The sequence below is a fragment of the Ictidomys tridecemlineatus genome, chromosome 2 (genome assembly GCF_052094955.1).
Source record: "Ictidomys tridecemlineatus isolate mIctTri1 chromosome 2, mIctTri1.hap1, whole genome shotgun sequence".
In the NCBI taxonomy this organism is placed as follows: Eukaryota; Metazoa; Chordata; class Mammalia; order Rodentia; family Sciuridae; genus Ictidomys; species Ictidomys tridecemlineatus.
The window spans coordinates 73,630,886-73,656,449 of NC_135478.1; the positions used below are offsets into that span (position 1 = coordinate 73,630,886).

Genomic DNA, 25,564 nt, shown 5'->3' on the forward strand with positions numbered 1-25,564 from the left:
GCGATAGCAGCCCCAGCCCTCTACTCTTTCCCCTTTGCAGGTACAAGTCCTTACTGCAGCCACATAGATCATAGATAGGAACCTTAGAGGGGGTCAGTGGGTACTTCACAAATTCATAAACTGTTAAGAGCTGCAGGGGGAGGGCATAAGAAAGGACCTTACACTGATGAGAGGCACCCTTAATTTAAGTCCAGTTCTGCACCTTACTTTATGTGTACTTGTGCGGAATCCCCAGGGCTCTTCATGTCTCATTATCATCAGCTGGGAAATGCTGACAACAGTCTGATCTCAGGGTTGTTGAGAGGAATATAAATTTTGTCAACAAATCAACTGAATTAATATTGGAAAAAGCATGATTCCTGGGTAGGTTCAATCCTTGTGCCTAAGGCCTATGCTCTTGGGACTTGTTACAGATGGAGGGCCGGAGAGACAGCATGCTGGAGACAGCCAGGCACTGTTTCACATCGGCAGCTCACTGTGAGGGCGATGGTGATGAAGAGGAATGGCTCATCCATTATATGCTAGGCAAGGTGGCTGAGAAGCAGCAGCAACCACCAGCCGTCTATCTGCTGCACTATAGGCAGGCTAGCCACTATCTGCATGAGGAGGCTGCCCGCTATCCCAAGAAGATCCATTACCACAACCCACCTGAGCTGGCCATGGAGGCCCTGGAGGTGACACCATGTTGGCCCAGGGTTGGGAGTCAGGGCAGGGATGGGCTGGTCTCTCTGTCTCCTTGGGGATGGGGCTCACAATCTCAGTGACTCTCCTGCAAACCCACTGGAAACTTCTCTGTGTTCAGCAGTTTTATGTGCAATTAAATTAAAGCAGCCTTTCTTCTCTTTTTCTAAGGGTGCTTACCATCCTTTCTGGAAGAACGTGCGATTGTTCTCATCTCTCAGGAAAAAAAAAAATCCTTTCTCATTAGCACCCACAGGTTTGAAGAGTTTGACCTTGGTGATGACAGTCAGTAAAGTTCAATGTCTTCTGGTGCCAAGGGGGAGTATAGCCCGGCAGGGGGAGTACAGACACTCTGTCTTCCAGGTGCATATGAGACATCCAAGGCCCAGTGAGGTCCCAGCCTATGTCTGGGATACCCAGCTTGGCAAGGTTGAGCCAGGGTGAACAGCCTGCTCTTTACCCCAGATTTGTTTTTTTCTCACTGCTTCTCAAGAGAAAAGCAGTTTTTGTTTTTGAACTGCTGGGATTTTCTTTTTTGATTTCCAGTGTACCTCTGATGAATGCTCTTACTGTTGCTCATGGTAGTCCTGAGGGGCAGGCCAGGCAGCTGTGACCAGTGCATTTTGTAGGGGAGGAAACCAAAGATGTGGGTGGAGATCCAGACATTCTTGGCTTAACCCAGGATTCAAACTTCCCCTGAACATGTTAGCTTTGCCCTTCCTGAGACTGCTAACATGCCCAGCAAGTTTTTTAGAATTAAGGTAGAATTTACTGCTTACTAATCCTTTTTCTACCTTCATGTGTTTTTCCCCCATGATAAAATTAACATGTAGTCATGTTTTATTTTTCTTTTTAAAGGGAATCAGACAATTCACAAGTATATAAAACATGAAAGTCCCCAGTGATATTTAACACCTGCCCCATTTTAATAATCCCTATTAACAGTTTGGGCATGTCCCTGTATGTCCTATTTTTTTTTTTTTAATCAATATGTAGGTAGATACTTAGTAACATTTTCTGAGTTCCTTGGACAAGATGTAGTTGAAGGTATGGTGAGATTCCCTGCCTGTTTTAGTGCCCCATGGTTGGGCTGGGCATTTGTTTATCTATTCAGTGCCTTCTTAATGGGTTTGGCTTCCCCTCCACTTCTTAGGACATGTTCCTGTACTTGTATTAGAGAGCACTTAATGAATATTTTCAAGGGCTAAAGTTCAAAGGTGGAATTGCTGGGTCTTTTAACATTTTGAGCAACAGTGTCCAGTTATCCTGACAGGTTATACTGATTGATGAACTTGTTTTTCTCCCCAGTCATGCTAGAACTTGCTTTTTATACAATTGCTAATCCTGTGAGCAGACAAAAAAGTCCTAGTTTTTAAAAGTTGCTGTGAAGTGTTTATATAGTGGCTATTAGGAGGCCAGGTATTCTTAAGTAAAGCTTCCTATTGAATGCTTTTTCAGCAGTGGCCAACTTCTTCCCTCTTCACTGTACTTTTATATGATCTACTAGGCACTGAGTGCTTTGGAGGAACTGTAACTTTGCAGATGAGAAGGCTGAGGTCCAGGGAAGAAATATGACTCACCCTAAATTACCAGCAGGAGAGAAAGGGAGCTGGGCCAGATCTCACCGGGCCTATAACTGATATGTGATACCTCTGGGCAGAACTGACCCTGGCTAGAGTGGAGGTGGAGGGTGGGAGAAAGTGACCTGGATTTCACAAAGATGATATCAACTCTCCATGGTTTTCCTCCATGGTATTTTCTTTTGAGTTTTGGACTCTGCTCCTGTCTAGTAGAGCCAGTGACCAAGCAGGATGATGGCCTCAGGATGCCCAGGGACTTCTAAATGAGGAATTAAGGCCTCAGTTATATGGACCACCCTTCTCTAGTACACTGTGCTGGCTTGAAGGATTGCAGGTGCAGAGTTCATTCCAGGGGCATTCCAGTGTATCTGTAACTTTGAATCTGTTGATGCATGTGTATATCTTGTTTTATAAATGACATTTCTGTGAAGAACTTAACCCTGCTCTGTTGAAAATGAAATGCCTTGGTTCCTCTGATGTGGAACCTTGATTCAAAAACTTTACTTGCCTCTTAAACACTTTGCTCTCCTCCAAGTTTGGCCACCTGGATATTTATGGATGGTTTCCTACAATTAAAAATGGAGTTGCTGAGCCAATTTCTCTAGAATCCATAGGCTCAGAAGTGGAGCACTCTGGGTGTGAGCCCTCTCTGTCTGGTATGCCCCCTTGAGAATGCTACCTGGGCCTGGACCAGCAGACGCTTGTCACCTAAGTGAAAACCATCTTTGGTATATGCAAAAGCCTGCTAGTCAGGGTCTGGGGTGCCAGCAGTTCTCAGGCCCTGGGATATCCATGCTACAGATATGCAATCTGTAGCATGTACTACAGGCAGGAGCCACATTATATCCACATTATCAAGCTGTCTGTGGAGGTGTGTCTGCTTGTGGTGTATCATTTATGTAGGAGCAGCAGAGGGCAGAAGACAGGACAGACCTGGGTTTTACCTGGCTGTGAGCTTTCCTAGCTGTGGGACTTTAGGCAACTGATTTCACCTATTTGTAAATTGAGGAATGTAGTAGAAAGCACAGAACCTTATCTGATTCATTGTTCTGCCTGCTTACCTGTCTGAATCCTACAGGCAAAGGTTCTTGAGAACTATGAAGACCTTGCTCTTCCTTGGGGCTGGATTACAGATAGGAAATCCTACCTAGTCTTTGCCTTAGGGTATGCATAGTTCAGTGTAAAGACAGATATATAGTCTCAGTTTCTGTGGGAGCCAGGAAAGGGGCACAAAGGATCAGTGGCATCACAGTAGGAGGCAGTGCCCAGTGAATGGAGCCAAGGTCCTTACTCTTATCTCACCGCCACAAGGCTGGATTACTAGGTAAACATTTAAGCTGAAATGCTGACAGTATTCATTTTAATTTTTTAATTCATTTAATTTTTAATTTTTAATTAGTTATGGATTTGGCTGGCTTAAAGGTAACCAAAACAAGGGAGTGTGTGGTGGCCTGTCATCACAGGCAGGGACCCACTTCCAGTGTGGCTGCTAGCTATAGTTATAGCACTGGGAAGGCTGCTTACACCAGAAGTGTTGTTCTAGGTGTACTTCCGGCTCCATGCTTCCATCCTGAAGCTCCTGGGAAAACCCGATTCTGGGGTTGGTGCAGAGGTCCTGGTCAACTTTATGAAGGAAGCTGCGGAAGGACCCTTTGCCAGGGGTGAGGAGAAGAATACACCCAAAGCTTCAGAGAAGTGAGTAGCATGCTTGTGGTAATCCCACATGCCTCATTTACTACAGTATAGTGTTCAGAATGTGGCTACTGGGTAAACTGGAACTCAGAGTCTCTGGAACCTGCCTGGAAACTCTAATTGCTGGGCCAAAATCATCCTGTTGAATGTGAGAGAGAAGGTGAGTGTGTGGTCCTCAGCTCCTCCTCCTGTGGCCATGACACCTGGTGTCACCCCACCCTTGGGTGCATGTCCTAAAGTGAAGCCGGCACCTTCCCTTCCACTCCACTGAAGTACAGCTCTGTTTTATGCAGAGCATTGTAGAAGGCCAGTTTTCACTTTGAAGATGCCTACCCCACCCCCTATCCTTTTCTGGGATCCTCCCAAGGATGGGTTACCTTTGAGGCCTGGTGTACTGCCTGTTCTCAGAAACAGTGAGGGCCATGAGAGGCATGGGTCCTTCCTGCAGTGTCAGAGAGCTCAAGGAAGTTGGTGCCCTGGCATGGTCCAGTGTCCCACCCTGGTACTTCTCTTAACTCACTTCATCTCTGGGGCCCCTGCCTGAGCCCTGCTCCCAGGTCCAGTCCCTGAGGGCCTTATGTTCATGGCCACAGGTGGACACATGACAGAGAGAATTTGCTACAAATAGTCCACAGAGGCAGTATCCCTCAGCTTATTGAAAAGATACGCACCCAGGTGGTGTGTTACTTGGGTAGGTTCAGTGTTCTCAGAAATTACATAAATATAAAGAGCCCCCAGGGTATAATGAAGTTGTCTTTCATTGACCATAATTCTGTTATAATAGTTTTTAATTATACAAATAATATGTGACTGACCATATTCTAGTTATAAGAAATTTAGGTACATATAAATAGAGTTAGATACTATTGACAGTTTAATTTCTCAGATCATTTTCTTTAATTTGTACATGCTTATGTTCACACATAGAATTAAGGGTTTTCTTTATCTCTTCAAAATAAATTATTGAAGGTGTTGCTCTAGAGTTTGCTTTTTCCCTCAATGATGGGCCTTGGCCACAGTCTGTAAAGATGAATATCTTTTCACACATTCTTTCTTTTATTTATATATATATATATATATATATGTGTGTGTGTGTGTGTGTGTGTGTATTTTAGTTGTAGTTGGACATGATACCTTTATTTCACTTATTTATTTTTATGTGGCACTGAGGATCAAACCCAGGGTCTCAAACGTGTGAGGTGAGCGCGCTACCAATGAGCCACAACCCCAGCCCCTCACCACATTTTTTCTATTCCATATTTATTATTGCATAGTACAGATATTCCTGGTTTTATGTAACCATTCCATGGTTACATGGAGGGTGTGTCTACTTTTTTTTTTATCCATGTTGCAGTAGATGTACTTGTATGAGTGTGAGCCTATAGTAAAAAGATGTATTTCTGTCTACCCACTTGTCAGGGATTAGATCTGTTGGGTTATCACATAGAATTGCACTGACTTGGTATGAAGGGATGTTGGGTGCTTCTGAGGAGAGGCTTGTCAGCTTCCCTAAAGAGACTACTGGGCTCTGAGATCCAGAGATGCCTCAGAGTCTGGGCCAAAAAGTTTGAGTTGCCATCCATTTAGGGGCTGGAGCTATCCAGGTACTGTCAAAACAGCTTTACATGAGAGCAGCATACTCTGGGAAGGATACTGACCCACAGTGGCACATATCCATTTCACTGTGATATGGAGGCTCTAACCTGTGCCCCAACCCTCTGTCCCCACAGGGAGAAGGCCTGCCTGGTGGATGAGGACTCCCACTCTTCAGCTGGGACACTGCCGGGCCCCGGAGCCTCCCTCCCCTCCTCCTCTGGCCCAGGTCTGACATCCCCACCTTACACAGCCACTCCGATTGACCACGATTACGTCAAATGTAAAAAACCCCACCAGCAGGCGACGCCGGACGGTATAGTCCCTGTTCTCCCTACTGCCAGCCCAGGGCGGCACGCCAATCACGGGGAGGGTGCTCAAGCGACTTTATTTTGTCGCTTTGTTTTCGTGAGGGGGGGGTGTTGGGTCTGGGGTGACACGGGCAATGTTGCGGCTGTTCATTAACTTCATGGACTCACGGTGATTCTTGTGCTTCCAAGACATGCTCAGGGTCGCCACCTGCTAGCTTGCCCACCTGGGAGCCAGTGTAAGGGTCAGGCTGGACTTAAGTGCCTCACTTGTTTGAGCCTGCATTTTCTCACTTGCAAAATGAGTGTGCTGACATCTCCTTTGTGGGGCATTTGGAAGACATGTCTTTGGTGAGGCCTGCACCATTCAGTTGCATGTTATATCTCTGTCCTGACCATCACAGGAAGGTGGTGACTAATTAAATCTTTCACCCTGGGGTATTCAGACAGGATGTTGATGGAGGTCATCTGGGATCATGTGTAAGGCCATCCCATGTGGAATGGGGCAGGTGGCGACTATTCAATCACATTTCTTACTAACATTAGGAGGCTTGCATGCTTGCATGTACCTTTATTTCTTCATGTTCTCCTCACCTTTACAGTGACAAGATGGGATAAACCAAACTGGTGAATTTAGAGAACCATTAAAGTGAACCCCTGAGAAGATAGTGACAATGCTGAAAGATACCTAGGCCCTCACTCCATTGTGGCTCATCTTATCCAGGCTGTGGGGAAACAGGCCTTGCTCTACTTTCCCCAAGGTGATGAGAAACCCCTAGGTGGGTAGGATTGGGCTTTGCCTCCTGCCAGGTAGCCTTTGTAGAGCAATTTCTCAGAGGAAGGATGGGCCTTCTGGGCACCACGAAAGCCTTGAAATTGAGGTCCAGTTCAGGTCTGGGTAGAGGGGAGCCAGGAAGGCATACTGTGTTGAGAGCCACAGCCAAAGGGGCCCCAGCAAACTTCCAGCTGCCAGCAAACTTCCAGCTGCTGGCTGATGATTGGCTCACAGCGGCCCCAGCAACATCTAGCTGATTGGCTCCTCCACGGAGCTGCTCATTGGGTGTCTTCTTTGGCTCCGCCCGCGCAACCCAGCCAATCGGCCTCAAGAGCAGGAGGATTGTGGGAGGTGGAGAGGCTGGAGTGGGGGTGAGAGGCTTGTGGAAGCCGGTGGTGGCAGTTGGGCTCTGAGGGTTTTTTCCTGAGGAGCTGTTTTGTTTGGCATTTGTAGTTCTAAAAATAAAGTTAGTTTCTTTTGACAAGTGGCTCCTGAATTGTGCCCAGCCAGACTGCGGCAATACTGCCTTGGCTCCAGTGCTCTGCTGGGGCCCTGTCCAGTGTGTACAGGTTCCTGGAGAACATAGGCATATACCCCAGCTTGCTGAGCCAAGAGATCATCAGAAGCACTGGTGAGAGATGACAAGATGGCCAAGGCTTAGCTTCTCCAAGGGTGGGATTTGGTTATCTCCTGAGAGGACAGAAGACTTACAGCGTCCCTTCCTGGATTTGGCTCTGTAGCATGTGTGTTGAGAAGCAGCGTATCTGTGTGTGTGCTGCATGTCTCTGACTTCTCTTAATGGGATTGTGTCCTTACCCTGTCCTAGCATTGGCACCTCCTTGCCCTCTCTGGAGTGTTGAGCTTGCTGCCTGTTACTCCAGTCTTCAGTTCTGTGGAAATTCCTTAAGTAAGATCCTCTCCTTCTTAATTAACTCATGTTAGCCCAGGAAACCACCCTGTTCCAATCTTTTGCTCTTGAGAATATTGAGAAACTGCATTAGCAATAAATCCTTGCTCTGGGAGTTAGTGTCTGCCAGGTACTTCCTGTGAGGATTTAGAACCATGCCAAGTTTTCAGGAAAGAGAACATGCCATGTGGCTCCACTCCTGTGTTCCTGGGTAGAAAGCTCCCGCACCAGCTGTGCATCTTCCCACCCAGCTCAGGCCACAGGCATCATAGGGCTTGGCTGCTTGGCTGTCAGTGCATACAGCTAGGAGCACCTCTAGAATCAGGGAAGAAAAGAGGCAGGAGCATCTCAGAAGAGGAACCATGTCACCACCTGGCACCAACTACCTAGCTGCCCATGCAGGTACATAAGTGTGCATAGAGTTGGGAAGGCAAGTAGGCACTGAGCATGACACATTCAGGATGCCAACATAACTATAGAACCAATTCTATAAACTTGCAGATGGAGCCATATAAATAAATTCAAATATGCTTTCAGTGGTTTCAAAGTGATTCCTATCAGCAGTGTGGAACCATTGGTATTTCATGGCCCATTTTTGCCCAGTCCCACCCCAGTATGTGGAGCAGCACAGTGCTTTTCTCCCTCACCTCTAAGAGAAAACAATGTAACAGAAAAATATTCAGAGTCCTAAAATAGCTGTGATTTTCAAATGCCACAGTGGCCATTCACCAGCTTCACTAGTTATTAGGGAAAGGCCCAGACTTTAGGCAGAAACAGCAAACTGCTGTGTCAGGGGATTTCGCAACCTCAAGAGACCACAGTGCTCATTCCTGCTTCCTGCTTCCTGACCTGGCTGGCTCTGGGAGGAAAATATATGGCTCATGCTTTCTACTTAGCTCCTCAGTCTGAGCACAGCCTCAGGTTCTCCCTGAAAGAACAAGGGCATTAGCACTCATTGCAATACATAGCCAAGCCCAAGCCCTCCCCCTGCAAGGAGAGTGATGGGTGCTTCTACTCCTGATACTACTGGGTTCAGAGAACTGCTTGAGTTCAGACAGGAAGGCAAGGATAGAGCAGATGTCTGACCTGGAGTCAGACATCTGGCTTCCAATCCTAGTTCCATTGCTTACATGCTTAGCAACCTTGGACAAGGGCCTGCATTTCTCTGAGCTAGTTTTTCCTTATAAAATGGAGTATATTTGCCTCATGGGTATTAAACAAAAGTACTTGTTTACTCTTGTCCAGGTTCTTAGTGATGTTGGGATGAGAACTGGGTAGAATCACATAGAGGGAAGAGCCTGGGCTCTAGAACTCTTCACCCTTATTATGCACCCTACATCTCCAGCCAGTGGTATGACTTCAAAAAAGGTTAGGCACTGTCATCTGAAACAGCAGTTCTGCATGGGCCTGGGCATTGGGCTTCCTGAGTTCCAGTCTCCTGCCTCCTGGAGGCTTCTTAGGCTAATTAATTTGCCACCAGCGGGAAAAGGGAGCCAAGCATCAGGACTGGCTTTGAGGGTAGTTAGGAGACACCATTAAGGTTGCCTCCCCACTTTGGTACTCTTTTGATTCAAAAGCAGAAATCAGCTGGATTCAACTGATTTGATGTAAGGTATAGTAAAGATTTAGAAAAATGGTTCCATGTATATATAGGTAACTTGACATTTGGTAATAGCTGCTTCATAGGATCCAGGTTCTCTGCTAGGGTTGGAAGCTTCCTGCAGCCCCTCCACAGCTTGGTGAAAGCCTTTAAAATTGACCCCTTAGGTCATCTTGAGACCACCACAGCCAACTTTCATTGCCAGCCCTTCTCATGTCAGTCAGAAGGGGCCCTCTGGCCAAGCTGAGAGAAGAGACAAGCCAGAGAAGGTTGTCCTTCCCACCTAATTAACTTCTGCCTTTCATCAGTCTCTTGGGATTGATCCACAGTGCTGAAATACTTCATGTTGAAACCTCTAGTCAGGACTAGGAAGCTGACTAGAAGAAAAAAGTGACATGAGGAGAGTGGTGTGACCTTTAAGGGACTCCCAGTGATTGTTATTTACACATGTCAAACAGAGGGTAAGGAGATGTTTAAAAGAAACCTTTGTCCCTCTCCTACATGCAGTGTTGGTGTGCAAGTGTATGTGTATGTGCATGTATGTATGTAAGTAATTAGGCCCCTCCACAAGCACTGTGCTTACTCTGTGCCAGATTTCAAGCAGGTGCCTGCAGGATTGTAGCATATCTCCATCTTGACAGCCACACTGCAGGCTTGGTTGTGTCTTTGTATCTCTGAGAGGAAATCAACTGAGGGCAGACACACATTTAAGACTCAACACTAGTTGGGGCAAAGCTGAAAAGAGTGCAAGCTCTGAGTCTCATACCGAGGCCAGACATGAAGCTAATACAAGGAAGTCCCTGTGCCAGGCTGACCTGAGTGATTCCATCTGAATGTGTTTTCTTACTTGGAGGTACCTTAGAGGAGGGCCTAGGTTAGCAGGGTTGTTCCAGGATGGTTTGGTCCTTCACTTTGTCTGGCTTAGCTAGCCGTTGGGATATGTAGCAGCTCTGTTGAACTGAGACCCTCTGCCTGTCTTACTCTATGTCACCTCAGAATGCCACTTCAAGGAAGTACCTCAGAGGTCAGAGGCCTTGCCCTTCTCTGTGGTTCTTTGGCCAGAATATGGTCACATCCATCCAGGTATTCTATCAGCACTATGCCAGGTACACAGGATACAGGTCACATTAGTCAATTAAACAGCCAAGGGTTGGGATACAACCAAAGTTAGCCACAAAGAGGTAAGTTTGCCTGTCCCAGAGAGGCCTGGCCTGGTCAGGGGTACAAGGCCTTCTTGAGGAGTCAAAGGAGCCAATATCTGAGGGGTGCATTGGTTTACTGTGAAGGGCCTGGGGAGAAAGGACAAGAGTGGGAGACTTGGTCTGATATTCATGGTGTAGATGATGCACCCCACCCAGCCCCACTGACAACATGAACACAACTGCCAAAGACCCTCTGAGGTTGTCCTGTGCCCCCCAGGTTGTAGGGTGTGGGCCTTCTGAAGAGTCCTGGGTACCATAGCCAAACTCCCTTCACGGCCATTCATCCTCACCCACCATGTTGTTACCGTCTGTTGTGTGCCATCTGTGCTCATCTTCACCTGTTCACCCCATACTGCCTTCACCAATATTGCCCGTGCTGCCCCTAACCCTGACCACACTCTGTACTCCAGGCTTTGTCTTTCTGCTTGCACCTGTCACGGCTCGCTTCAGGGAACAGCGCAGACCGCATGCTCAGCCCTTAGTCCGGCTCCCTGCTTCCCGTATGACCAGAAGCACCTTCATATTCACTGGTCCTGTGATTTGGAGAGTGTGCATTTGATGTGCTTGGCTTCTGTTGATGGCCCGTCTTCCCAGTTCTGGCTGGATGCAGAGGCAATTGTGGCCTCTACCTGACTCCTCACCCATCCACCTGCTGAGCAGGTGGCTTAGTCCTATATTTCCATTGCTTTGTTCTTTCTTGTTTTATAAAAAAAAATTATAATAACAAAGGCAACAGACTCTAAAATACCAAATTCAAAACACTCTGTGCCTAGAGTTCATGGAGACCAGGCTGCAGAGGCCAGGAGCTGCAAAATGCTCTCAGTCCTGAAAGGGTAGGCCTGTCCTGGTCTCTGCCCAGCAACCTCCCTTCCTAGGGTCAAGGGTAGGTCAGTTTTTGGTAAGAACACTGCCCTCCTTCTCAAAGTGGAAGATAATCCCAGGGAAACTCAGGCTGTCCTGCTTATTCCCCACACTGTGAAGACTGGGAAAGCTGTCAGAGAACAGAGCCAATTGCCCCTTGGTCTCCTCTTATTCTTACCTTTCTGAAAATACCTTTCTGAAAACCCCTTCAGGCCATAGCAGGTTATGGCATTTGTTAAGCAGCTGCTGTATGCCAGGCATAGAAGAGGGCACTGTGGAAAAAGCCAAGGTGAGGGCACCCTTATCTATCCTGCCAGGTTGGATCTTCAAGTCTCTACATTTTTCTTGGGGCACTGGTTGTACCAGCAGATGACAGGAGTAAGTTCTGGGGTTCACAGGTTGAGAGGACTTCCTGGAGGAAAGATCTATATGTAGAAGTCTACAGGCAGTGGGAACAAAAACATGGAAGTTGAGAGTCTTTCAGTGTCTGGACACTATGATAACCAGAATGGGTGAAAAAGAGACTGTGAGGAGAGAGTTTGAGAAAGCAGCTGAGCTCTGAGGGATGGAACTTCTTTCTGAGGGTGGTAGAAGAATGATGCAATCACAGGGCCTTTCTTTGTCTCAACAACAAGCAGACTCTCTGCAAACATTCATCAGAAGAGCATTCCTGGGAAGCTCACCAGATGACTGGGGCACTGGCTCACTTGATACAGCTATTCTTCTGCTCCTCTGCCATTTGTGTCCAGAGCAGGCTGCCCATCTTCCTTGGTTAGGAAAACCTGTAAAGCCTGCCAAGGCCTCCCTGGTCAAAGTCTCCCCTGGCTTGAGGTACAGGTTGAGAGATACAGTGGGGCTGTCTTCTGACCATGCCCCCAACATCAGGCTCCAAGCAGGCCAACACCACTGTCTGAATGTGTCCAGGTACCTGGGCTACTCTGTCAGCCCACAAGCACTGGCACAGAGAGGTTGAAGTGCAGCCTGGCCTCCACAATAATGCCTTCCTGCCCACCTGCTGCCTGCCATGTGTCTGCCTCTGTCTCAGGGCTCCTGGGTTTTTGATGTCTATTCTCTTTGGCATCTGTTCAGTCTCCTCAGCTTGCCATGGGTACTTCCATTCCACATAGCCAGCCCTGCTCCTGGTAGCTGTCTCCTTTACTGCTGGCTAGCTGGCTGGCTGGCAGGGACCTACTGCAATAGGTTTTATTCAGTTGAAAATTTCTTAAAATATTGATTCCACCTGAGTTTATGGTTTTTAAAAACCCATTGTTTTCTAGTTGGCAGGACATCTGTGATCTTTTTAGTGTTCACTAGTCAGAGTCACTGCAGTCTCTGATGGTACAACTACACATTTTTTTCAGCCTCTAATTGACCTGAGGTTATAGAATCAAAGGCTATGGCCAGGGACAGTGGTGCATGCCTAGAATCCCAGCAACCCGGAGGCTGAGGCAGGAGGATCACAAGTTCAAAGCCAGCCTCTGAAACTTAGTGAGGACTTAAGCAACTTAGCAAGACCCTGTCTCAAAATAAAAAAGTTCTGGGGATGGGGCTCAATGAAGTACCCCTGGGTTCAGTCCCCGATATCAAAAAAAATAATCAATGCTATGAGCTGTTGCCAATCATACTTGGAGCAAATGGCACAAACACATTTAAGGAGATACTATAGAGACTCACATCTTATAACTGAAGAGCTCTTATAGGCTAACCTGAGAGTCCTGGGAATGTGCAAGGAATTTGAGCTGAATCAAATCTGGATGAAGGAAAACTCAGAACATAGCCTGCTCTCACAGTGAGTGGGACAGGCTGCCCTTCTGTCACCAAGCCAGGTTCTTCTGTCTTCATAGCTAGCTGTCATTCCTTTGGATCCCACCCTGGAAGTGCAGAGTGCCAGAGTTTAGAAGTAGGCCATTTAATCAGAGGTGGCTGGTACCTACACCTACCCCTAAGGATTCAGAGAAGAAAGGCTGAAATGGCCCATGTGTTTCAATGTGAAATGTTTTGGTTGATTAACAGTAAGAGAATCAAATATTTATAATCTTGTCCCAAATATTAACTACTATGAGCAGTTATGTAGGCAGGTTTTTAAAAGAATGTTCTGAAAAGAACAGCGCCAACCTGCAGCTTGCTTGCTGATGCCAGTTGTCTTTCCTCTTGGCTTCCAGGCAGCTCCATAAATAAATCCTCCCTCAGATGGTAAGACTAAAGTCGAGGCTGTGATGTAGGTGATCCCTGGGGGTTCTCCTTAAATGAACCCGTCTCCCTGGTAGGCACTACCCACCCACCCCATGAGAAGTTTGGGCTGCATCTATCTCGCCTATGTCAAAATGGCTTTCCGTTGGTCTCCTGCTTTGTCTCAGGACCAGGGATCCAAAAAATCCCCACTCTGACCCCTTCACATACCCTCTAGGTGGGACTGAGGCAAGATAACAGTACTACCTGTCTCTGTCTCCTTACTTATGGCTTTGCTATGCCTCTGCTGGGCCAGGTAAGACAACTGAGAGCCTTAGCCACCAGACTTACATCGTTTTCTTGCAAAGCATTGGCTGACTCACTTGGTCTTCTGAGTGCTCAGCTCAGGCCATAACACACATAGTTGTTTGCCAATCCCAATTGGAACCTTAGCTGCCAGAATCCTAGATAAGGTCTGTCATACTTGGACAGCTTCACAGAAGAGGTGGGACTAGAATCAGGCCTGGAAACTCAGCTCACAGTGAAGTGGAAGCTGTCTGTGTATTCTCCAAGCCAGAATTCCCCCTCTGCACTCACCTGTATACTCCCCACATTCTTTTACCAGTGCACATGGACAATAAGAGCTTGCCTAGTTGACACCAAGCTGAATTCAACTGTTCAGAAATTATTCAGTGAATCAAGAGAGTGAATTCTTGCTCAAGGGCACAAGGCTGATGGGTGGGGACCCACTCCAGAGGAGTCTTTACTCCTGCCTTCCTAAAATATCCCCCCATTTCTAGCTTTCCCTGAGTACACTGGCCCTTCTGTGGTTTGTGCCTGATGACCTAAGAGATTACCCCACAGAAGAACCTATTGGGAGTGGGGAAAGGACAGCAGCATCTTCTCCTGCCCCTCTGTGGAGCCTCCCAGGGTAGGGGCTTCCCACATCAGGAAGTGAAGGCTGCCTTGGGCTTTATGTCTCAGTTCAAATAGCCCTCCTTGCTGCCTGCCCAGCCAGCTCATTTATCTCTGAGGATGTAAGTTTGTTCTGTTTGCCAAGAGCCTCTTCCCAGCACTATGACTCCATTGTCCTCCCTACCTCATCTTACCCCAGTCCTTAAGCTATACCATCTGTAGCAGTCCAGCTGATGGCAGGAAGAAGGACCTTTTCACATGCTTGTAATGTTTCTGGCAAACTTCCCCCACCATCTGTCTGTCTGTCTGACCTGCCTGAGGTCCTCAATCAGCTGTGTCAGAGAAGGTCTGATTTCCCTGGAGAAGTAGAGGTAAATAGATAGAACCATTTGATTCATCTTTTTTATCCTATTGGTGTTTTTTAAAAAAAGAAAAGAAAGAAAGAAAAGAAAAGAAACTTGGTTTTTCTTTGAGTGGCTGACTTCTTGGTGTCACACCTTAGGTTGCTTCTTGGTATTTAAAAATAAGGATCATTTTAAGTTAGCTTATGCCCACCCTATCAGACTAATAAAGAGCTTAAAGGAGCAGAGAGAAACTGAACCTTGAGCCTTGAGTCCAAATGGTGGTTCTCATTTGAAGAAATGCATTTGTTCTCTATTTCTGAAGCATTGCAAGTCCCCAGTGTGTCTCATGGTGCCTCTACCCCAAGGGTTGGTAGGAACTTTGACTAGCACCTCCCCTATCCTCTTGCTCCCCAAGCCTGCCTGGTGCCCTTAGCATGCACAGCCCCTGCCTCATCAAATCTGCTCTAGCACTGTGACCTGCAAGTGGCACCTCAGAACTATGGTGGCTCTAACCCATTAGTAGTGCCTTCTTCAGGGCTACTTAGGTACTGTGATCACCCTGGGAGGAAGGCTCATTTAGAATTACCACAATGCCAATGTCAGCCTCTGCTTCAGGGGCTGTCAGAGAATTAGATGTTCTGGGTTCTTGCACATGTCTAGAGGCTCAGGAAAGGCCTGGGAAAGTGCCATTTACAGTCCCGTCACTGCTGGGTCTCTCACCTCTCACGTAACCTGCTTCTCTGCTGTGGGTGTTATTTTATTTGTGTTTAAATTATTTTATTTTATTTTATTCTACCAGGGTACTTTACCATTGAGCCACATCCAACCACATCCCATTTTGAGACAGGGTCTCACTAAGTTACTTAGGATCTTGCTAAATTGCCAAGGCCGCCCTTGAATTTGTGAGCCTCCTGCTTCAGCCTCCTGAGCTGCTGTAATAACAGGCATGCACCACCATGCCGAGCTATGGTTGTTATTTTAAAAGAGGCTGAGGCCAGGTATGGTGGTGCACACCTATAATATCAGTGACTTAGGAGACTGAGGCAGGAGGATCATAGATTCAAGGCCAACCTCAGCATCTTAACAAGACCCTGTCTCAAAAATAAAAAGGATTAGGTATATAACTCGTGGCAAAGCACCCTTAAATTCAATCCCCAGCAGCCCCTCCCCCACAAAAAGGAGGTTCAGGAGAATACTCACTCAATTGGCTATTGCTCCTCAGGGAGTAAAAGCCCCCAGAGTGCATTATTATTAGAACATTGGAACTAAATACCTGTTTGCTTAAGCCAGTTCTTGGTTTTCAAAATGATGACAGCTGGGGTTCCACCAAACTGACTATTCCTTTAGGCCCAGAGCCCAACAGCTTGTGACCAGCGAGCTTGTGGGGCAGCATGCCAGTAGGTGAGATCATCTTGGCCATGCTTGCTTCCTGGAGCTTGCTGCAGGGTGTACTGATCAGCCTGCAGTGACTTCAGCTTGTCTTGTGCTATCTGAGGAGAGCTGGCCCTGGTCTGATGTTCAGAGAGACATCAACTGCAAGAGCATGACCTCTCCCATCTTTTGGAAACTGAGGCCTCTCAAGAGTTGTCCAAGTCATCAGTATTCTCACTGTCAGGACCAGAGAGAATGCTACAGGACAGGATGGGTCATTGAGCCATCATTCAAGTGTGCTAGGCACCAGGCCATACCCCTGTTGTAATCCCATGTGTGTCTGGCAGAGGTTGGGAGACCATGAAAATCATGTTAAAAAGCATGACATAGGCCGGGCGAGGTGGCACATGCCTATAATCCCAGTGGCTTGGGAGGCTGAGGCAACTGAGGCAGCTGAGGCTGATTGAAAGTTCAAGCCAGCCTTAGCAACTGTGAGGCACTCAGCAGCTCAGTAACACCTTGTCTCTAAATAAAATACAAAAAAGGACTGGGGATGTGGCTTGAGTGCCCCTGAGTTCAATCCCCAGTACCAAAAAAAAAAAAAAAAAATCATGAAGTAGGGACTTTAAAGCAGCAAAATCATTCAGCCAGGTTTAGCCAGCCTATGTCTGAGTGTGGGACTGAGACCCCAAGTTTGGAGCTCCTGCAATTATCACATATGGCTTCTGGAATAAAGGGTCTCTATTGTCAGGTCTTCCTTTTTATAGGGACAGAAAGCAGCTTCCCCACCTCTCCTGAGGGAGAAGAGAAGGGATCCCCTTAAAAGGTTTGAAATTTTTCAGAACAAACCTGCTCCTAACTCCCATTCAGTGTTTATGGAGTCTTAGGGTCACAGGTGACTTCACAAGTAAGCATAGAACACCTTGTTGAGTGTAAGTCAGAGAGGGTCTATCTAGTTGGATCCCTGCTCCCCAGCTTGGGTCTCACATACCCTATTCATGTTTTTCTAGCAGCCCAACTGATACTTATGACACATCAGTTACTAAGCAGTGAATATTTCAAAGGCAGCTATGAAAGACTGCAACTATATTGTGCTGCCTACAACGTCTGTCCCCAGCTCTTGGATATACGATGAGACATGGGCCAAGAGGGCAGAGCAGATGTATGTGCTAAAACATCAATATCAAGTTTTTAAAGTAACTAAGCATAGAACTGGAAGGTCTTGGGACTCTACCTTTCTTACTGTGTCCTCAGAAGCCTATGGCATGGACCTCTCAGAAATACATGACTAGTTTATAGATGAGGCAGGGCCAAGGTCGCACAACTTGTGAGTAACACAAGAGGAATTTTTGATTCCTAGTTCATTGAGCATCACCTTCAGATAAAAGTTCAAGGCAAAGCACTTTAATTTTTTAATGGTTCTATTTTATCTCTATTATTCATTTGTTAATAATATTTGTTTTTTTTAAATGTAGCTTTTGCCTTACAGTTAACAAAATACATCTCTAACAATAGTCTGCCTTCGAAAGATACTATACTACTTCATGAGCAATGTTCTTACATTCTTCCCATCTTTTAGACTGTTTTCATGCATTTTGCTTTTACTTATGCTACTGGCCTACACATTGCTACTGTTTTGGTTTAGAAAGTGGTATGGTATTTTAGTAAAATTAGAAATAAGAGGAAAGGTATTTTATATATTTACTATCACTTTAACTATTTATGGTTAACTTTGTTTCTCTGTGTAGATCCAAGTTTCTGTCTGGTTTCATATTTTTTTCTATCTCAGGAATTGCCTTGAACATTTTTTGTAACTCAGATCTACCATTAAGAAATCCTCTGTTTTTGTTCATCTGAAGAAAAGCCTTTGTTTCTCCTGCATTTGGGGGGTGGTATTTTTACATCTTCGTGTAGAATTTTGAGTTTTTATTTATTTATTTGCACTTTGAAGATAATGTCTAGGGCTAGAGGTGTGGCTTAGTAATAGAGCATTTGTCTGGCATGAGGTCCTGGAAGTCATTGAGAATTTTTATCTTTGGCTTTCAGCAGTTTGAGTAAGCACAGATATGATTTTTTTTTTCTTAATATGTGTGCAGGAGGTCTTTTCCCTGTTTGGTGTTCTTTGAGCTTCTTGGTAATTTGATGTCTTTCATTATGTTTTTTAATTGTAGTTGTAGATAGACAGAATGCCTTTATTTTGTTTATTTTTATGTGGTGCTCAGGATCAAACCCAGTTCCTTACACATGCTAGGCAAGCGCTCTGCTGATGAGCTACAGCCGAAGCCCCATCTTTCATTATTTTTGATGGTGTTTTGGGGGGTGGGGGTGGAGCTGAGGATCAAACCCAGGGCCTTGCACATGCTAGCCAAGCACTATAGTCATGTCTTCAAATATTTCTTTAGTCCTGTTTTTCTCTCATCTCTTATGGTGAGCCCAATTAATGGGTTAGATCATTTGGATGCTCTTGGATATGCTCTTCTGAAACAACCATTCTGCCACTTTTTCTCTTGGAGTGGATTATTTCTGTTGACTTAGTTTCAAGTTTTGCTTTTTCCTTCCACAGTTGCATCAAGTCTGCTAAGAAGTCTGGTAAAGGCATTCTTCTCTGTTAACATTTTTTCTTGTTGTTATTTTCCCTAGCATCCTTATTTGACTCTTGGTTATAATTTCCATCTCACTCCTAAAATTCTCCCTCAATTCATGGGGTAATGTTTAGGTTTCCACTATAGCCTTTAACATACTAATCATATTTATGAATCATATTACTCTGAGTTAATTCTATCATCTGGATCATCTCTGAGTTTGGTTCTATTGATTGTTTTATCTCCTAGCAACACTTTTTTTTTCATACTTTTTCTTTCTTTTTCTTGGTATAGGTATCTTATAATTTTTATATTTAATACCAGATATGGTGAAGGAACAATAAACTGAAATAAATGACATTTATGCTCAAAATGGTCTTCCTTCTTGTGTTTCTAGGTTATCAGGGGAAGTTGGGTTAGGTTAATAAGAAGTTGAGCTGGCTTGGAAGTTGTTTTGCTTTGGTTATCTTAATTGCACCACTGGCTTTGTATTCCCCTTGTGTTACCTTGTACTTAAAGTGGTGTCTAGTTTGCCCAAATTTTTTTTAGATGTTCCAGTTCTACCTTTCACATTAGGACTTCATTCTTCATTCTCAGGGAGAATCTCCCTGCCTGCTCTTGCCTGCTCTTGCCCGCTGTCTGCAGTCGGCTGCTCTCTTGCTACTCAGTGCTTGCTACTATGGGATAGGGGCAAGGGTAGCTCTCTGTTGTCTTGGTCCAGCCTCAAGACTTAAGCAGTCTCTCTGTCCCTCCATCTTGGGGGTGGGGCTTTCTCAGTGATTTGCCCCTCCCCTATTAGTAGGTTTCCTGCCCTTCTTCAGGGCAGAGGGTTTTCTTTGCCCTTCCCCTATATCATGAAGTAACAAAGTTTGCTGCCATTCCTCCAAGGCCAGAGGCTTTTGACCTTTAGAGAAGAAGAGTCCAAGTCAGACTCAGATCTTTCCCACAGCAGCTCCTGCTCCTCCCTCCAAGTCTGCACTCCCAGAAGGGGGTACTCGTACCCATATACATTCTGCCGTACCCCTAGTCTTCCTCCCACACCAGTCCCTAGAGAAACCCTAGGAGAACAGCCAGGAAATAAGTACAAGCTCCCTTTGTGTCTGTGACTCCGAGAGATCTAGACTCTGGTTCTAGACCCTACCTGGCCTTTAACAGTAGGTTAAAAACATTTGCCTAATTCTTTCCCATATGTTATTTCTATTATCTCTATATTGATAAAAATACTATATAATGATGCCTACTTTGTATCTCTTCCCACCTCCATGTTCACCAATAGCACACTGATAGCTTACAGTCGGTCATGGTGGGAATATTTATACCAAACAAATCAGTAAATGCTATAAATCAGAGTCTTTTACTTCTCAGAACCACTTGATGACAACATTTACTAAATACCACTGTTTGGGGAAACCTCAGGAAGGTTGACTGTGGAGATTGGTGCCTTTGGCAGTGGCTCAGGGGCCTCTGGGATATTTTGGATTCAGCAGGGTCAGAGTGGCTGTGCTCAGGCCATCTCCTTTGCAGGGTAGTTTCCAGAGCAGCAGGGAGATTTCACCATGGGGAGACCTCTCCATATTAGAAGTGGTGTGGACTCATGCTCCCGCCCTCTCTCCCTCCTTCTCCCCACCAGACCGAAGCCAGGACAGCACAGCCGTGGCGCTCTCAGACTCCAGTTCAACGCAGGACTTCTTTAACGAGCCCACCAGCTCACTGGAAGGCTCCCGGAAACCCTATGCAGAGAAGAGGTTGCCCATGCTCAGTGCCCAAACAGGACCAACTGCTAAAGACCTTCAGGGGGCCACAGATGAAAGAGGTATGAAGACCTAAGTCAGTAAATTAGAACTGTTTTGGTGTCCTGTGGCAGTCTCGGCAGAGCTGAAGACCATAGGTCCAGCCTGGCTTCTGTCTTTATGCCTCTAGCTACTGCCCTAGGACCTTGATTGGTCAAATTACTCACTTCTCTGGGCCTCCACTGTTCTCCCTGTAAGATGGTAGTGATCTCAGTGCCCACTTTCAGGGTTCTCATTAAACAAGGCAGCTCCTGAAGGTGCTGGCACAGAGCCTGGTGCACCATGTGTGCTCAGTGACATTTGTTGTTGTTACTATGACCCCCACAGCCTAGCCTGGGAAAGCCATGTCCACAATGTCAGTATGCCCTATTTTTTTCTCCCTTGGTAAATGGTTATTTTAAAAAAAGTCCTTAGATTCTAAATGTCAAAAATGTGTTTTCTTTTTAGTCTAAATCACATCAAGGCTCTAGGAAAAAATCTCCTTTTCTAGACAGAAGGCCCTGATTTAAGTCCAGGATATACCCAGCACTCTTAGGATCCCCAGACCCCTTTTGTAGAAATCAGGGGGCAGAACCCCACCTCTGGGCTTGCTGGGAGACCACAGGCAGGTCAGGGAATTTCTTGTGCTACTCTAAGGTTTTAGCTGATCAGCCATGGATTTTTGAAAACTGGCAAGAGCCAGTCTGTCGAGAGCCAGGCATACAGGTGCTTACCAAACAATAGCAACAACAACTCTATTCTTGGTTGTCCTGGGCCAGACACTGCTTTAACTCATTTGGTCCTCTTAATCACCCTAGGAAGAAAGCAGTATGACTGTTTCCATTTTACAGGTGAAGAACCTAAAATTTGGGGGGACTAGGGTTGTGGCTCAGTGGTAGTGTGCTTACCTAGCATGTGTGAGGCATTGGGTTCAGCACCACATAAAAACAAATAAAGGTTCATCAATAACTAATAAAAATTTTAAAAAAAAGAACCTAAAATTTTTTCATTTGCCTGAGGTCAGGCTTAGCCACTATCCTGTGCTGCCTTCTCCAGGTGAACTGGATGGGAGCAAGGGGATGATAGCCTAGTCACTGTGTTGATCCTAGATGGGAAGATTAAGATTTGGGAGCTCACCTGCAGGTGCGGCAATGGAAACAGAGCAGGAGGTAAGGCCTTATCCAGCTCTCTACTCCATGCTAGCCTTTGAAGGGGTGAGGCCACATCTGCTATAGGTGGAAAAAGTGACCCGATTAGCATCAGGTAAGAGATATGGAACCAGGGGACTTGCCAGATGGATTTACCTGTACCTTCCCCTTCGGAATTGAAGCCACTGCCCTGCCTTCTCACTAAGTAGTTTTTTGCTATCCCCAGGTAATATCAACACTCTGTAAACTGACAGAAAACATTGTAGGAAATTTAGAATGGGAAGGAACAAGTAATTTATCATCTCTACACTATTATACAGCATTACTGATCCTAAAAATCAAGATTATTTTTACTCTTGGACAAGCAAGACCGATCATCTCTGTCTTGTGCCCCATGCAGCAGTTAACTGATATAGATGCTGTTGTCATTGTGAGCTTCTCTCTACCATGTGTGGGGTGAGGGACCCGGTGGGGTGAAGTGGGGATTGAGGCAAGAATTTTGGCTTTGATTCACTCTAGCTTGTCCAGACCTTTCTAGATTTATAAGAAGCATCCTGCTTCTTCCATTCCAGTGGTTCAAGCCACAGTGTTTGGGGCTGGTAAAGAAAGGGTAGAAGCGAGTTATGACCTTGAAATGGTAGGCTTGAAATGAAGTATCTTGCTTCCACAGACATGTTCTTCTCCTCTAAGCCTAGTTTTTCCTAGGAACTACAGTGGTAAAATTGATCAACTTCTTCTTTTAGAATAGTTGATGTACCAAGGAATGCATTGAGTCTGTACCCAGCAGACAGCCAGACAGTACCTAGTGCTGAGTACTCCTCTAGGCTTGGCCTTGACCAGTGGTAGCCTCTGGCACACTCTCCCCTGCATTCCTAGTGGGCTATAGTCCTGGCCACCATCTCTAGGCTTGAGTCCCTCTGTTTCTAGAGTTAAGGCAAACCAAGAATCTCACACATGCTAGGCAAATTCTCTATCACTGAGCTGCATCCTCAGCCTTTGAGCAGCTTTTGGCCTCCCTGAAAAAGCCAGAGCTTGGGTCAGTGCTGCATGTGCCCTAAGTGTCCTACATACCCCTCACCTTCCAGGCATGCCCTCATAGGCAACCTGCTGCTTCCTTCATGGCCCAAGTAGTGGAGCACAGGCCCTTGCTTACATATTTTGTGTCCATTATTGAGTAACAGGATGTAACAGGTGCAGGTCTGTACCAGGCACTCAGTGCTGAGGGAAGCAGGAAAGAGCTGCCAAACATACCTTGCCTGGCTCTGAGCTGTACTTCTTCCTACTGTGTCCTGTGGGTATGAGCTGTCCTCCACACTGGTCTGTACCAGAATGCTTGAGGAAGGAGTCTTTGCAAAGATGACTGCTGCAGCTAACTGAAGCTCACCTTTGCAAAGATCAGAGTTTGTATTTTTTTTAATAAAAAATATAATGCATTCAGCACTAGGTACTGTCTGCCTATCTGCTGGGTACAGACTCAATGCATTCCTTGGTACATCAACTATTCTAAAAGAAGAAGTTGATCAGTTTTACCACTGCAGTTCCCAGGAAAAGCTAGGCTTAGAGGAGAAGAACATGTCTGTGGAAGCAAGATACTTCATTTCAAGCCTACCATTTCAAGGTCATAACTTGCTTCTACCCTTTCTTTACCAGTCCAGAATGTGAACATGGGAACCTTTATTAAAATATAAATCTTTACTGAAAGATTTATATTTTAATAAAGGAAAACATTGCCCACAATTTCACATTTAAACATGTGTGGCCCATGCAGTATACATCACAACCTGCCATACTATAGCCACATATTCTCCCTTCCTGATCAAATGGAGGCCTAAGTCATGGGCAGGGCAGGGTGAGGAGTGCTGAAGGTGGGAGAAGGCTGCTCACCTTTTCTGGGGGAACACCCCTACTGGGCTTTTATCTCAGACTAGTGGAATTTGGATAAGAAGATCTTATCAGTCAGGAGAAAGAAACTTGAGGTCTTTCTTTCAGGACAGATTTTGGCTTGGACTTCTCTGCTGTTGGTATCTCTGCAAGACATGTAGCCACCTCAGGTCAAGTTTTTCCATAATGAGGACCCTGAATTCAGGGGGCTGTTTATGCACATCCGCCCACAAGCTTTACTAGAGATCCTTTCCAGCCTTCCCAGGTAGCCCACCGTATACAGCCACTACTTCACTCTGGTGGGGGTCCTGTGTTCTGGTGGCCTTGGCACCTATATAATGTTGTTGACTGTTCTTGTCAGCAACAGATCCCACCCAAGACTAGGTGACCAAAGGATGCATTTCTCTTGCTTTCTATTGAGAGGAAGAAGTCTTCCCAGCTTCTTGCAGCTAGGGTTAGCACTAAACCTCCTGATTAGGAAGCATTTTGTGGCTTTGTTGACTTTTCTGACCCTCTTCCTTTCATCAAATAAATGGAGAATTCTGTTGACCTGTGAGGCTCATTCAGCAGTGGGAAATAGAGGCTGTGGATGAGGCAACTGCCTCATTTCTCCTCAAATTTTATCTCCCTTTGAGATTGCTGTTTTCTTTGTTTCTCGGGTGTCTTCAGATATGTGTTCTGCATTCTGTTTGGTTTAATTCTTGCCCTCTGCCTACTTTTTTTTCTTTTTCTTTTTAAATAAAAACTGTATTCTTGTGTCTTTGTGTTTGAGAACTTAGTGCCTTCTTTTTTTGAGCCCCTGGATGCTCTGCATCATCATCCAATTTTTCTATTTCCTTGGGGCCTCAGGGCTAGGCCCAGAGCCATTACTCTTACAGTGTATGTTGAGCCACATTTCAAACATACTGGAAACCTGGCACACTTTTATGTAAAATGCCAGTATCCCCTGCAAGATGATGCCAGCCTTAAGCTATGGGACCTAAGTAGCGTCCTGAGCCCACATGAGAGATTATAGCATCTAGACCAAATAGGACTTCCTGGTTTTCATTCATTCAGTCTGCTTCATATGGTGAAAGAGAGAAGGTCTCAGTTAGGCTCTGGGCCACTGGGGAGGGGAGATGTTTTTATGCCGTCACTCTGCAAACTCTATCCTGAGGTGGGGAAGCCTAAGAGAGGCCACACCAAGTAGGGTACTGAGTGATAAAAGTAAATGGGTGAGGAAGGGTAGAGAAGAAGGCAGGGTTCTAGGAAAAAGAATGACAGGGCAAATGCAGGGATACTGAAGGAGGTATTCTGAGTAGCTGGTCTCAGGGGAGCTGGAATGGCTGGTAGCTGAGAGGAGCACAGTCTCAATGAGAAGTGCAGTGATCGCCAAGCTTGCCACATACCTGATGTTCACCTGATTGTGTTTAACATGGTCCTTAGGACCTTAGTCTTTGCCCATACAAGAGACTTCAAGTGCCGCACCTACAGTAGATAGAGCACTGTCAGGGGCGTCAATCAGAAGGCATACTGCCTTCAGACTGGATGGTGTTAGCTGACTCCCTGGCCCCTTCCAGGCAAGTTGTACAAGATGTGCCAAATTCCCAGTGCTAAAGGAACTACCGGCCAAAGACCCTTTGGCCTTTGGCCTTTGTCCCCACCCCACTTCCTTCCATCATTTTCTCCTGAGCCAGATAGCCTCCTCAATCTGTAGCTAAGGAACCTGCACCTCAGGGACTATTAGCTTGAGGCCACCCAGCCTCTCTTGTCATCCTGGTACCCAACTTGGGTTTCTTCGGCTGCCTGACTCTGAGGTGCCTAATGGAGGAGGGCTGGATGGTCATATTCCAGGCTTGCATCAAGTTGGGGCCTGTGTATAAGCACTCAATTTACATTGGAGCCCTGGAAAGTGATATTGAATAGATTTGTGGGCTGAGATACTGAGCAGAGGAACCGATATGACACTTGATGAGACTTTTCCTGGCTCTTTTATTTGATGGTGGTGGTGATAGCATCTGCCCTCTTTGGGCCACATTCCTATTGCACCTACACCATCCCTGAAGGTGGGACAGCCTATTCTGCCAAATATTCAGCGTGGAGGAATCAGATCCCAGTTTATAACTCCTGCTCTCTATAGCCTCTGGGCCCCTCTACTGCATGCCAGCTGGGATCTCCTGTTTCACAGGACAAGAGACCATGTGGCC

General features: G+C 46.0%; 1 protein-coding gene across 12 annotated transcripts in view; it reads left to right on the forward strand.

Annotated features, from left to right (window-relative positions):
* Positions 1-25,564, forward strand: part of Cabin1 (calcineurin binding protein 1) — a 140,569-nt gene that overhangs the window by 61,636 nt on the left and 53,369 nt on the right. For 8 of the 12 annotated variants that reach the window (XM_078038883.1, XM_078038885.1, XM_078038878.1 and 5 more), the window contains 4 exons: positions 414-674; positions 3,805-3,956; positions 5,684-5,862; positions 20,211-20,393. In XM_078038883.1, the coding sequence (XP_077895009.1) occupies positions 414-674; positions 3,805-3,956; positions 5,684-5,862; positions 20,211-20,393 (775 nt within the window). The remainder of the gene's footprint in view (positions 1-413; positions 675-3,804; positions 3,957-5,683; positions 5,863-20,210; positions 20,394-25,564) is intronic. The other 4 variants (XM_078038880.1, XM_040289326.2, XM_078038882.1 and 1 more) reach the window with 3 other exon arrangements.